This window comes from Lethenteron reissneri, chromosome 19, assembly GCF_015708825.2.
Source record: "Lethenteron reissneri isolate LAM-NWPU_2019-01 chromosome 19, ASM1570882v1, whole genome shotgun sequence".
Classification (NCBI taxonomy): Eukaryota; Metazoa; Chordata; class Hyperoartia; order Petromyzontiformes; family Petromyzontidae; genus Lethenteron; species Lethenteron reissneri.
In genome coordinates, this window is record NC_083797.1 from 13,109,041 (window position 1) to 13,123,348 (window position 14,308).

The 14,308-nt window shown below is 44.6% G+C and overlaps 1 protein-coding gene across 1 annotated transcript; it reads right to left on the minus strand.

Annotated features, from left to right (window-relative positions):
- Positions 1-5,268: 5,268 nt before the first annotated feature.
- LOC133344294 (chymotrypsin-like elastase family member 2A) lies at positions 5,269-13,024 on the minus strand. The gene is made up of 8 exons (XM_061554390.1): positions 12,882-13,024; positions 12,177-12,271; positions 11,009-11,106; positions 10,593-10,721; positions 9,637-9,773; positions 9,150-9,292; positions 7,361-7,513; positions 5,269-6,775 (listed from the first exon to the last, which is right to left on the minus strand). The coding sequence occupies exons 1-8, from the start codon at positions 12,919-12,921 to the stop codon at positions 6,671-6,673; spliced, it is 900 nt and encodes a 299-aa protein (XP_061410374.1). The 5' UTR covers positions 12,922-13,024; the 3' UTR covers positions 5,269-6,670.
- Positions 13,025-14,308: the final 1,284 nt, after the last annotated feature.

The window sequence follows — 14,308 nt, forward strand, 5'->3', positions numbered from 1 at the left end:
GCATAAACGAGGCATAGGGAGGGGGGAGTTTTTTTTTTACAGATTCGCGCTGTGATTGGTTAAGCGCGCGCGCATGACGCGCCGCGGACCAATCGCGTTGCAAGACGGGGCGAGGTTGGCGCCTCGTCCGCGTGGGTAAAATGTAAGAGTGACGTTGGTGTTTTTTGTCGTCGATCCCGGTTCCTCGTGGATCCGCCGCGGACGTCAGAGGCGACGCTGCCCCAAACCGAATCGCCGTTGACGGTCGATGACTCGACAAAGGCCTTTGACGAAGAGGAACAATTGAACCGCTTCGACTGCGGGTGTCGCGTGCGTGACGTCATGTCGCCATTTCCGCGCATTGTCGCGGAAGTGATCCGTGGCGTCACTTGGAATGTAATTGCCCTATGGCATCACCACGCACACAACTGGCAATTACGTCATATAGTGGCCAGCTGGTAATTTACGTCACACGTGGCCACTATATAGTGACGCAAAATTAGTGATAATTGTGTCTGGTATCACCAGTGTCAGACGAGAGAACGCCAAAAGACAATGATGCACTAACAGATTATTTATAGCTCTGGGTTCGCTACAAAAAGGGACCTTTTTGCCGGTATGAAAATATAACAATAGGTTGTATCCTTTCTGGCAATAGGGGCCGTCCATAAATGACGTCACGCGATTTTGGACGATTTTTGATCCCCCCCCCCCCTTCGTCACACGTCACAAAAAGTCAGACCCCCCCTCCCCTCAAATATGACGTCACAAAGCTCTGCCCCCCCCCTCCCCCAAAATAAACCATGCTTCAAATCGCTTTAAACTATTGCCATTGTAGTGCGTACTTAATGTGGCGCTGCACTGATGTTGTAGGAGAAAACATTTATTAAAAAGTCTTTCATTAAGTAGAACGTGTTGTCTATATTTATTTAAAGTTGCGAGTTTTGATGTGACGGTCACATTTCTCACCCCCCCCCCCCTTCGTCACACATCGTCACAAATGTCTGACCCCCCCCCCCCCCTAGATGCGTGACGTCATTTATGGACGCCCCCTTATGGATGGTATTGGTCGCGAAAGCCAACTTGTTAAACTGACTGTGGGCTTCATCTTCTTGGTTCTTTCGGTAAAGTCACGTAGAACGGAAGTAATAAAATTATATATATAAAATCGCAAATCTGTCTGTCTGTGTGTGTGTCTGTCTGTTTGTGTGTGTGTCTGTCTGTGTGTCGCCGGACCATACGCAGTTTCATTGGACGAAATGTGAGGGATTTGCGAGACACGATTGGTCCGTTTGGTTTTCCACGGCGGTTGCCCCTGGCAACGGGTAGCGACGCATTCGCTGCGGGGTGGACGCCATTTTTAATTCCCGTTAAAAATATGCGCACGCATTAACACGCGACTCTGAGGTAAATTCATCAAAGTTTCACGTCCTCTTCACTCCCCCCCCCACCCCAATGTGTGCAATTACTATTATAGGGTCGGTAGATAATAAAATTATAGCGATTAGACAGTATTATTGTAGCACAGGGGGGGGGGGGGGGGTAACGGCCCCAGTACCCAGCCTCAGCCGGGTGGGCAATTTAGGCGAGGCCGGAGGCTCTGCACGGTACTAGGCCTCGACACTCCACCACACTATAGGCCGTACATATTACTGCACAGCGGCCGAGGAGATCGTGGCTGGGGGGGGGGGGGGGGGGGGCAGGGGTAGCAGCCCATCTGTGTATATATGTAAGGTTATTAAGAAATATATTTTTCACCCGGGCAACGCCGGGAACTTTCTACAAGCAAACTGAGGGCACCCCAATGGGCTCCCCCCTATCTCCGGTTGTAGCCAACGTTTTCATGGAAACATTTGAGACTGACGCCATCCAGACTGCCACTCTACGCCCGACCTTATGGAAGAGGTACGTAGATGACACTTTTGTCATCTGGCCACATGGCCGGCCAGCTCTAGGCCAATTTCTCAACCACATCAATTCCATACACCCAGCCATCAGATTCACCATGGAAGTCGAAAAAGATGGCAAGCTACCCTTTTTGGATGTCCTAATTAAAAGGAGACCTGATGGTTCAATGAGCCACTCTGTCTACAGGAAAGCCACCCATACGGATGCTTACCTAAAACCGGAGTCCCACCACCATCCATCCCAGAAAAATTCCCTCATCAAGACTCTATACCATAGAGCCCAATGCATATCCGACCAGGAACACATTGCCAGTGAACTCAAACACGTACGCCAAGCTCTTATGGCTAATGGTTACTCTGACTACACAATCCGCAAAGCCATCACTCCAACCATCAAGAAGGATCCTGTTGAGGAGCCTTTCAAGACCATCACCTTACCCTACATTGCTGGGGTCACAAAAAAGATCTCCAAAATCCAGATAAAACACAAGATCTAGGTTTGATTCAACACAATACATAAAATCCGTGATCTGGTCCCGTCTGTAAAAGATGTGGATCCAGACATACAGTACCCTGGCGTCTACAAACTAAGTTGCCTCTGTGGTAGCAGTTACATTGGAGAAACCAAACGACATGTCTCGGACCGCATCCGTGAACATAAAGCAGACTTGAAACACGGTAGGACAAACACCTCAGCCGTGGCAGATCACTGTTACAATTCAGTGGGCTCACATGATATTGACTTCTCCAAGACAGAGGTTCTCTGCAAGCCATCTGGCTACCATGAGAGATTCGTTCATGAGGCGATCCACATATACAAACACGGAGACAATTTCAACCGAGAAGATGGATTCTGGCTTAGCAATCATTGGAAGGACGTAATAAACCATTTCGGATCTTAACTGATTGTGTTCACGTTTACGGTGACTTTCAGACCGCGTTCCACTCACTGGCATTGTATTCTCCGCAGGGAATGGATTCTTTGCTCCGCTGCAAGTTTCCTTCCCCTACTCTCCCATTGACATATTTCGTTGCTTCCTCTTAGTATCTTTCACATGACGGTCAATGGTACAGTGTATAATAACAAATAGTATAACATGCGTATGCTTAATACAATGTACAAAGTAATATATAGTATCGTAATTGTATGGTGAATATACAGCAGTGTGATATACATTAGGGTGGGTAGAATAATACATAGTGTAATATTACAATGTATAAGGTTTAGGGTGGTTTATAGCAATACAGTATATAATTAAATGTTGGGTTTGTCTATGGCAGTATATAGTACGATGTAGACTCGTGTGATGTAAGAGAATAAAGTTTAGATGGAAGCATATTATATTTTTTACGACGTAGAATTGTAATGTATTACTTACTGTTAGTAACTCAGCTTATTGTAGAGTATATTTAGTATACTGATGATACTATGTAGTTTATACTTTAGTTGTTTACGTGGTGGTTTTAGTTACTGCAGCTATATACTATTAACACTTCTTCCCTTTATTAATGCTACCCCTATCCCCTCCCTTTGATGCTGCTAATCCTGCATAATGCACGGGCATAAGTAGTACTAATCACATACCTGCATTTCCCATATCCCCTCCCTTTGATGCTGCTAATCCTGCATAATGCACGGGCATAAGTAGTACTAATCACATACCTGCATTTTTCATATCCCCTCCCTTTGATGCTGCTAATCCTGCATAATGCACGGGCATAAGTAGTACTAATCACATACCTGCATTTCCCATAAATATGCTAAATTTCTCTTGATATGCAAATTATTTTGTCAAGGCGCCCTTTCCCTCTATTCCAACCCAGCTTATATACATGCTCCAAGCACGTGTGCTGTTTCATTCAGACGCTGTCGCCTCGACAGACCTGGTTTTCATCTGAGGACGGCTGCTTGCGTTGTGGCCGAAACGTCGTGAGAATTGTTTTATTATGTTTTATTTTGTATTATTTTATTACTTCCCTTCTACGTGACTTTACCGAAAGAACCAAGAAGATGAATCCCTGCAGTCACGAAAGCATTAAATCGAAATTTGACTGTGGGCTCTACCGCCGTCTCCTGGTATGCCGGAGTATGGCACCTCGACGCACATTGGAAGGAAGTTTCGCAACATTTATGTGGGCCACCAATCTATCCTAAAAAAATGTCAGCGAGTACGTGATGCATTGTTATAATCAGTAATGAGTGGTGAGTGACGAGGATTAGGTGAGTCATTCGGGTTCAGTCGTGTTTGGTGAGTGGAAATTGGAAGTGGAAGGAAGCTTGCCTTCACGTGGCCCACTCTGTTAAGTGAGAAATAACAACGAATGCCATCAACGCGGCGACCGAACGAGCTCTCAGTCTCCAGAGCAACGACACAAGCCACGCCAATGGCCCTGTTCATGGCCAAACAACGTGCCAGATAGGCCCTGGGACAGGTTTCCTCAAACTGAACATTGAGGGACGTGCGAGTATCTCGCGAACACAATGAACAAACATTACATTAATGTCCTGGCACTCCAAGAAACCCATGTCTTGGCTGCCCGACATATCACCACTAGTAAGTAGTGAGTGGGATATATAGCGCAGTGGTTAGTGCACTGCACTCTGTGTGTATGTTTAACCTTTTTCGTACCGTACGTAGCCAACAAAGCTAATCAAAGGGGCTCTGTATCCGGCGAAGCTCGTTCTATTCCCGCTCACGACCAATATCAGTGGCGAATATCTGAACCGGCCCAGGGCCGCGCATAGGTCGACGCAGCCTCAAGTGATTACTTACCAGAGGTGGGACAAAGTCATTGTTATGCAAGTCCAAGTCGAGTCTGAAGTCATCAAATTCATGACTCGAGTCTGACTCGAGTCCAAGTCACATGACTCGAGTCCACACCTCAGAGGTGGGACAAAGTCATTGTTATGCAAGTCCAAGTCGAGTCTGAAGTCATCAAATTCATGACTCGAGTCTGACTCGAGTCCAAGTCACATGACTCGAGTCCACACCTCTGTTACTTACTGCCTTGTGGAAACATTGTCATTAGGGAGACAAAGGCAGCCAGGCGTGTTTGCTAGCCCCATCAACCCCTCGAGTGCCTTCAGAGGTACATGCTTACAGCACTTGCCCCAACAGACTAAAGCTACATGGGCGATCATTGGTCAGTGGTGAGTCTAATGAATGTAGGTTTTGGGTGATTGGAGGATGAGTGGTGAGTGCTGAGTAACGAGTGTTTGATGGTGTCAGATGATTAGCACAGTTCGCTATGTATGGTGTTCGAAATAAGTTCAACATACGTACATGCATATACGTAAAGCAAGTTGTGAGTGCCTGTAAGTTATGACTGCCAGGTGAGTGGTGTGTGGTAAATGTACCAGGCAATGAAACAAACCAGATACTTTATTTTGTACTTTAAATGTTTATTTTACACCAACCCTAACATTCACGAATAACATTATCAATCTACAGTACAGTACTGTTAATTCATGAACCAAATCGGACACATTAAGCTTTATAAATCTAGTCTTCATCACCCTTCATTAACCTGCTTCCCACAATACACCACGGTACCGCGTGACCCAAACACTACTAAATTGTAATGGACGGAATTGCACAAATGCTTAATTGGCCTGACCCTAATATTCAAATTAAATTAACAATATTAAAGTAATATAATGGCCTGTATAATGCTAAACTGTACACGTGTAACAATGGAATTTTTTTTGGTAGTCCAAAGATGCATGCCTTTAAAGGTCGTCCCATGAGCTTATTTTTTCCAATCATTGCTCGTAGAACAGATGCGAAGAATTACCTGGATGAATTGTCACCAAAATGTCAGTCTCTGAATAGATAGTTCAGAGGTAGCTTTGATCTGCAGGATCAGTCTCAAATGATTGTGTTTAGTCCTCCCCCACTGTCTAATAGCTTCGCCCTACTGTGCAATTTAGCCATCAGCCATGTCTCCGTTATGCTGAAATATCCGACGTAAATTATCACATGTTTGTAAGTATAACATCTTAACAAACATTGTTGTTGCTATATTAGCGTCATTTTTACTTAAGAAAAAAAGAATTTTGTTTAAAAAAATTTTTTCATAAAAAGTACAATTAATAGTGTACTGTATGTCCATTTTTATAGGAGAGTGATGCTTTGAATATGGCGTGGAGGCTAAAACATTTTTTTAAAATTAACTCCACCAGCCAATTGAGCTCTGTTTCTGGATCCTTTTTGTAATGCACACACAACCAGATTATGCATGAGTCGGGGGCCTGAACACAACGTGGAACATCACACGGCCCCAGGTAATATTTGCCTGGTAGAGCATTAGCAGATCCGGTACACTTGAGATTACATTATTTGGAAATCGAGTCGATAATTTGCTAATTATGGATTTGTAATCAGTCGTACCATACTATATATGCAATATTGTTTAAACTTATGTCTTCACAAAGGGAGAACATTTTTAACTTACTATGAAAATGGCAGTTCTATTATGGAACCTTACTTTAAAAATGTTTTCAAATTGTATATTTAGCACTGGCGGTACAGTATGCATGCTGGTATGACAAAAATGTATTTTTTGTCAAATTTGAAAGCTCATTGTTTAACATCTAATATAAATGGCAAATTGTTACAGTTTCATTAACACTGGTAATGTCTGGCATGGCCACACAAACTCACTGCATCAAACCACCCATCCTATGCTCACGTGCCCAGTCCCACATTAAAAAAGGCAATACCCATAACAAGAAACTGTGATTCTAGTATTAGTGGGAGCATTGATGTAAAGAGCATGATGCTTTAAGCCTGCGACTTCTTGAATGCGGCAATTGTGGCATTGACTCCACTGTTGACGCTCTGCTCTCCCTCGGCGATCTTCGGAGCTTCACGGTACACGCTCATGACCTGCGGGAGAAACGGGGAATGGGTGGTGTTTGAACCTCAGTACCTATAGATAAACGAACATGATAGCAATCATACCTGGCCGATACCAGCCACACCGATGACTCATGAAAATCCCACCTTTGTATTGTGATCGATATAGAATAAGGACATCACACTTTGCCATCACTTATACTAGTGCACAGTCAACACTTGAGCGCCAAGGTTCACGAGTCTTATCACCATCTTGTGGTTTTCACATTTGGTTTCTGACCACTGAATTCCACTTTCAACACCTGCCTTGGTAACATGTCCATTTCAATCCTCCACATATGCCCCATCCATAAAACGTTTCCCTGATTAAGTACAAGGTTCAAGGTAAAGTGGCACCTACATTGATATTGACAACAATATCAACATTGACAATGATAATGACACTTATAAGAGCAATAACAATAATCACATTGACAGTGACGTGTTATTGAAAATGCTTTTTACTGTACCATTTGTATGATAATGACAATGGCATTGCTACAGTAAGAGCATCAATATTGACATTGACAGCGAGATCATGGTAAGAACGTCGACATTGACAGCATTGGCACTCACATTGCTGATCCAACTGTTGTAGGCTGATACACGGGTGAACACGGTGGGCTTGCGGATTGTGTTGCAGCCCAGAGATGAGACGTAGCTGGTGATTCCCTGCACCACCCAGGCATTGTCTGACTGCTGGCAGTTCAGTGGGCCACCTCCATCACCCTGTGATGCATAGAAGAGGATAGATATGCATCCACGTTAACTGGGTAAAGCATGAACGGGATATGGTGGCGGGTGCTGGTAAGGGTAAGTACAGGAGCTTGCAAACTTTTCAAATACGCTTTATGACCGTGTTGCTAAGTAATGGAGTAAAATCACGTAACCCTAAGGCCTGATTCAATATGCACCCTGTTTGCTCTGGCATTAATTTAGTCAATATTTGTATTCCTTCTGTTATTTATTGATTGAATGTAGTCATGCAAAAACTTAGTCTGAAGAATTTTAGTCAAATCTAAGTGTCACCGGATTTCATTTGGTCAATCTGTTAGTCTAGGCGACTAAAGCAGTCACACTATTTGTCCATCTTCTTGGTTCTTTCGGTAAAGTCACGTAGAAGGGAAGTAATAAAATAATAAAAATAAAACATAATAAAATAATTCTCACGACGTTTCGGCCACAACGCAAGCAGCCGTCCTCAGTTGAAGAACATGTCTGTCGATAAGACAGAGTCTAAATGACACGTCTTAGGCTTGGAGTGTCTATTTAAGCTGTGAGGGAGGAGGAAGAGAGCCTTGACAAAAGAATTTGCATTTGAAGAGGAATTTAGCATATTTATGGGAAATGCAGGAATGCGAATAGTGCTAATTGTGAAATGCTTGGGAGGTGGGCGGAGGGTTTTCAAAGTCATATTATGCCCGTGCATTATGCAGGATTAGCAGCATCAAAAGGAGGGGGCAGGGGCAGGGGCAGCACCAACAAAAGGGAGGGAATGTGAATAGTATGCAGCTGCAGCAACCAAACAACCACGTAAAAAAACTAAGTATAAACTTCATAGTATCATCAGTATACTAAATATACTCTCCAATAAGCTGAGCTGTGATATACATTAGAATGGGTAGAATAATACATAGTGTAATATAACAATGTATAAGGTTTAGGGTGGATTATAGCAATACAGTATATAATTTAATGTTGGGTTTGTCTATGGCAGCATATAGTACGGGGAAGACCTGTTTGATGTAAGGGAAAAAGTTTAGCTGGAAGCGTATTATATTTTTGCGACATAGAATTGTAATGTATTACTTACTGTTAGTAGCTCAGCTTATTGGAGATAATATTTAGTATACTGATGATACCCACCTCCCACGCATTTCACAAATAGCACTATTCGCATTCCTGCATTTCTCATATACAAATTATTTTGTCAAGGCGCTCTTCCTCCTCCCTCCCAGCTTAAATAGACGTTCCAAGCCTAGGACGTGTCATTCAGACTCTGTCTTATCGACAGACATGTTCTTCACCTGAGGACGGCTGCTTGCGTTGTGGCCGATACGTCGTGAGAATTGTTGTATTATGTTTTATTTTTATTATTTTATTACTTCCCTACTACGTGACTTTACCGAAAGAACCAAGAAGATGAATCCCTGCAGTCACGGAAGCTTTAAATCGAAAATTACCAGGTCAGCCAATCAGTGATCTCAGTGGTCACAGTCATCGCCATGCTTGGTGATTGTTGTCCACTCATAGTCACTGTTGACTAAATTCATATTTAAAATAAACATTGTGTTGATAACTATTCTCATTAGTAATTTCATCAAATAATTGAGGCGGGTTGCCTCGCGTTGAACTCCATACGCACAGAGCACGCAGAGCGGGTGCTGCCCCCTGCACAGATGACGCTGCTCCTCAGGCTGCTCCCCCACCAGCTGGGCTGGCTGCACGTCGCGTAGTCCACCACGGGCAGGCTGGCCTGCTGCAGCGCGCTGGGGAAGGAGCCGCTGGCTGTTCACGCGCACAGACAATGTGGAAACGGAGAGCATTGGTGAAAGCATCGGGGTTGTGTGGCGTTCACAGGTGCTCCCCAAGCGAACCATTGGTGTCTCTATGTTCAATGTGCCAACGGCACATAGCATCACAGCCCACCTACTCGCAGCCTATTGACTCCATACAGAGTTGTGTTCATTTTGACGACAGAAAGATGAAGGGCTGAGTCAACCCTCTACTGTGATTTGTGACAGTTTCTCAGCCAGAATCATCTCGTAAAACTGGAGGGGCAATTGACGCATTGGGCTTAAATCACTTCCCATAACTGTGCCTCCGATGGACACTGAGTGAACGGTACTCACTGTCGAGAGAACCCCATCCCGTGACGTAGCACGGGTAGTTGTTGGGCAGGATCTGGTTGGCGGTGGGGAGGCAGGCGAGGCGCACCTTGCTTGTGAGAGTCACGGGCGATGCAATCTTGAACATGGCGATGTCGTACCTGTGGGGGATCGAGATGGGCAGCGTGATGCAAGGCTCAACACCAGTGACGGACTGGGACAAAAAATCGGCCCAGGCATTTGTAAACAAATCTGCCCAAATGATGGCTTTGGACAATAATTTTTTTTAATGGACTGTGGGACAAACTATGTACGAGTAGCTAGATTTGCGATGTGACGTATTCGTGTGATTTTGCCGTGCAATCTCATTGGCCCATTTGGGCAGATACAAAAAACAAATGGGCTGGTGAAGAATACTATTTTTGGCTGCCGAATATAGCATTTAATGCCAACTAAGCAATGGAGCTTAGACATTAGAGGTAAGAACATTTTTTTATTTTTATTTTTACTCTGATCACATTTGCTATTTCTCCACACAGACCGGCTCACCGGCCCTCGGAATGGACCGGCCCACTGAGCATTTGCCCGGAATGCTGCCCTATGGCCAGTCTGGGCCTAATCCACATCCAACATACCCCATGCAATGGGGGTTCAGCGCTTTGCAGATAACTCTCCCCTAAACGTGGTGATGTGGGGGACCAATATCGCAGGTGATATAATCTGCTATTTTACTCCTATTATTTATAGGAATAAAATTGCAGATAATCATGTATAATCGGAAGAATAGGGCCACGGATAATAGGAGTTTTTGCAGACCCTACAGTTCCTGTCTGTATGTCTGTATGCATGTCTGTTTGTCTATTTATAGTGTTTATATTTTGTCTGTTTGTCTAAATGACACTTTATGTTTGTATTTTTGTCTCTCCATGGCAATTCTGTCACGGTGTCACAAAAACCAGTGTGCCTGTTTGCGTTCTCACCCATTTGCTGGGATGCTGGGATTCCAGTAGGTATGCCAGACGGCCAGGCTCAATGGAGGGGTGATCTCCCCCGGCTCTGTTGTGGACACACTGTGCTTTCCCAACACCACCCTGTAGCTGTAGCCATTCCTGCACGTTGTGGTGGATGTGGGGAGATAACAGAGCAATGGGTGGTCTTAAGCACTTAAATCTGTAAACATTTCAGTGAGGAAGTACTAAATAGAAATGTTGCGATTCACTGCCACGTGGCATCGTGTGAAGGTAATTGATAGATGCCGCCTCCTTGTTGCCAAGATCGACTGCTCCATCCTTGGTGGCCACAATGTGGTACAGCAAAATACTGTACAGTACCTGGGCCACGGTGCAGTTGCACCGCCTGCACACACACTCGCGACTCCATTGGTGCCATGACTCACGTGAAGCAGCTCGCAGAGGTGAGCACCCATTGACGATCAATGAGGGTTCCTCCACAGTAGTTGACCCATCTTCCTCCAGAGTACCTCTGCACGAGCGCCTGCAATGCAATCACAGCGAGATTGGTGGCGGTTACTGTTATTTGTCCAGGACTCCAATTACTATATCGAATAATACAGTCCTAACTTAGCCCTTGAGTCAATGCACAATGCTGGTTAGAGCTGGTTGCGAAGGGGTGTAATCCAGGACTGGTTCAGATATCACACGCCACAGTTGCTGGAAATATAACCCATGTAGCCCGGTTCGTAGTGCAGTACGTAAACCACTGTGCCTCCGCTCTCCCAAAGTACAATTTAATGAAATCTGTGTTGTCCTGGTGTGTTCTGGGACTGTTTTGCTGTTGTTTTACTGCCTTTCCCAAGCTTGGGAATTTAAGTACAAATGCAATATGAACTTCGAAACTTTATTAAAAATAATATTTATATATGAGGGACCCGACAGTGATGTGATGGTATATTCCTCTCTGGTATGCGGGAGGTCAGGGATTCAAACCCAACCCTCACACCTGTACATTTGGAGTATGCATGTTCTCCCTGTGGTCGTGTGGATTTTATCCCTGGGTGCTCATGGTTATCCCTCCATATTTAAAAACTTGCATCAATATTATTTTTCCTGATGTAAATTTTCACATGATGGGCCACTTTGGTGAGCTATCATTTGTGGTCAGGAAGTATCTAAAAAAGAAATAGCTCAGTGGGCTTCATCAGGTAAGATAAAACATATATTTTCGTTTAATTTGTACATATTTTTTAAAGTGATTTGTTTACCTTTCCTATACTTTGCACTCTTGTTGTGTTTTTGAGTTGTGTGTTGTTGTAACGTTCTGACCTGCCCCTACTGGACATCTGTGAAAAAGAGCTTTAAAGCGAATCGGATTTCTCCAATATAAAAACATTCTGATTCACATTCGGAATACAGTGACTGATTCAATGTCATTGGGAAGAGTGGAAGATCTGAAAATTTCGTGTTGCACACATGCAGCCTTTTTGTCAATGCACTGCTGGATGAGGGCATCCACGTGGCATGTACAACAATGGATGCTGCTGCATATTGATCGACTGACAATGCATTGGGTGGCTGTGATGGCTGTTATTCAGCCTCTGCCGTTACCTGCCAAGGCCAGGAGTTGGCGCGAGCCTCCACGCCGTTCACCACGCGGATCTGGGGATACGCTGCGATCCCACAGCTCTGAGCCGACACCTCAGCTGTGAGGAACAAAAGCACACACACGCATAAATGTACTCAGGGGTGCAGCTCTGGGGAATGCAGCGTATGCGTCCCATAGGGGCCCAGTCGGTCACAAGGAGTCCCGAATAAACAGACGAACAAGTATAACATGTTAGGAACAATTTTTTTGTTTTTTTTTACCTGCGGTCTACCATGGACCGAGCCCGATTCACGCTATCGTATCAATGGAGCATTCAGATGCGCGATCCACCACCTTTGAGGAAATCTTAGAGACCTATACCGATGGGCCAGCATGAAAACAAGATTCATAACGCAACTGAAATCATATCGAAACAGTGATAGCCTGCGTATTTTTGCATGCGGGTTAAAAACATCAGTAGCTGTTCCAGTGAGAGTGGGGAGAAAAGAGGGGGGTGTCCACCAGTCGATTCTTGCATACCCCCGTTGAAAGAGGTAGTTGCGTCGGAATACAATGAAAGCGGACTGAAATAAAAGCGGAATTGCTATACGAGCATCTTCTAGAACTAAGTCTAGTTCCTGAAGATGCTCGAACGGTCGCTCCACTAAATGAAATGCGTGCATTGCAATCACTCAGCAGCTCAATGTGTCAGCAAGAGCAACACTCACCCGCAACCAGCAGAGCAGCACAGACGAGAAAGGCGAGCATGGTTGATCGATGACTTGGAGCTTCTTGAATGCTTGCAGTTTCTTGATCACTGCCGTGTCTCACTGCTGGGACCTCTTGGCTTTTATACAGAATCTGTTGCCCATGTGAGTCCTCTAGGGGCAAACAGAATAGGGAAGTCCAACTCTCAACCAAAACAGCATGCAAATATAAAATTATTTACGTTTCAAATTAAGGCGTGCCATCGTGTCTGATATTTAGGTGGGTGTCAGCAGGAGAGAAGTGGTGGAATTTAAAGTATTTTTTAGGCGTATTAAACTTTTATAAATGATGCAGCATGTGCAAAAAGTTATATTTTAATGCAATACACACGCTATGGGAGGATCACAACCTCTAATCCTGGTTGGTAGTTTTATAGGCAGATACCCCACACCATAGTAATGGGAATATCCATCACTGGCTTAGGCCTACCAGGAGAAGTGAACACTGCCAAACACTGGTTGAACAGGGAGACACTTTTCTGTGGCTTTTAGTGATTTGAAATGTAATGCATTCATTTATTTTCCTTATTTTAAGCCCATTTTTTACATTATTAACCTTACTCTTTGGTTCTTTCGGTAAAGTCACGTAGGTAGGAAAAAAATATATATTACGACGTTTCGATCACAACACAAGCGATCGTCCTCAGGTGGAAAAATATTATCCAGAAGTAGAACTGCTGAACCAAGTAGAACACAGTGAGAGAGCTTCTACAACAAGAGGTTATATATGTTGGCCAAGGGCAAGCAGACGGGGTCCGAGCTGGGAAGGAGTCCCATCCCCTGCACAGCAAGCACATCAGTTGTGTTAATGGGGAGATTAGGGAGAGAGATTAGGGAGAGAGATAAGCATGTCAAAGTAAATGAGCTTCCGTCGCCACATAAGAGAACCACCGCAACGGTGGTTGCGCCAGTGAGACACACAACCCACCACACAGCCAGAACCATCGATACATCGAGGCTAATCGAGCAAAGGTGGCCATGTTAGTGAGACAACAGTCCCATTAATTCAGAGGCACCCAAAAGGGCAATGCAACTCAGAGTCGGAGATAACAGCCAAACGGCAGGAAGGATGGAAGCACTGTAGAAAGTTACGACTTTACTTGGTTAATAACGTCATTCCAATTATTGCTCAGCTTATTTCCATCTTCTCGGTTGAAATTATCTCTGTGTTTATATATCTGGACTAGCTGTACTACCCGGCTTCGCCCGGGACTTGTATCCACCACGGCCGGCCGCCTTTGTCTCCCCAGTGGCGATGTTAATACGCCACACCAGTTACTCGTTTGAGGCTGAGTCGACCTAGGGGAGGTTCAAATAATCTTGACCGGTGGTGGCCATGAGCGGGAATCGAACTGGGTTCGCCGGGTTGGTAGTGCAGCGTAGCGTTA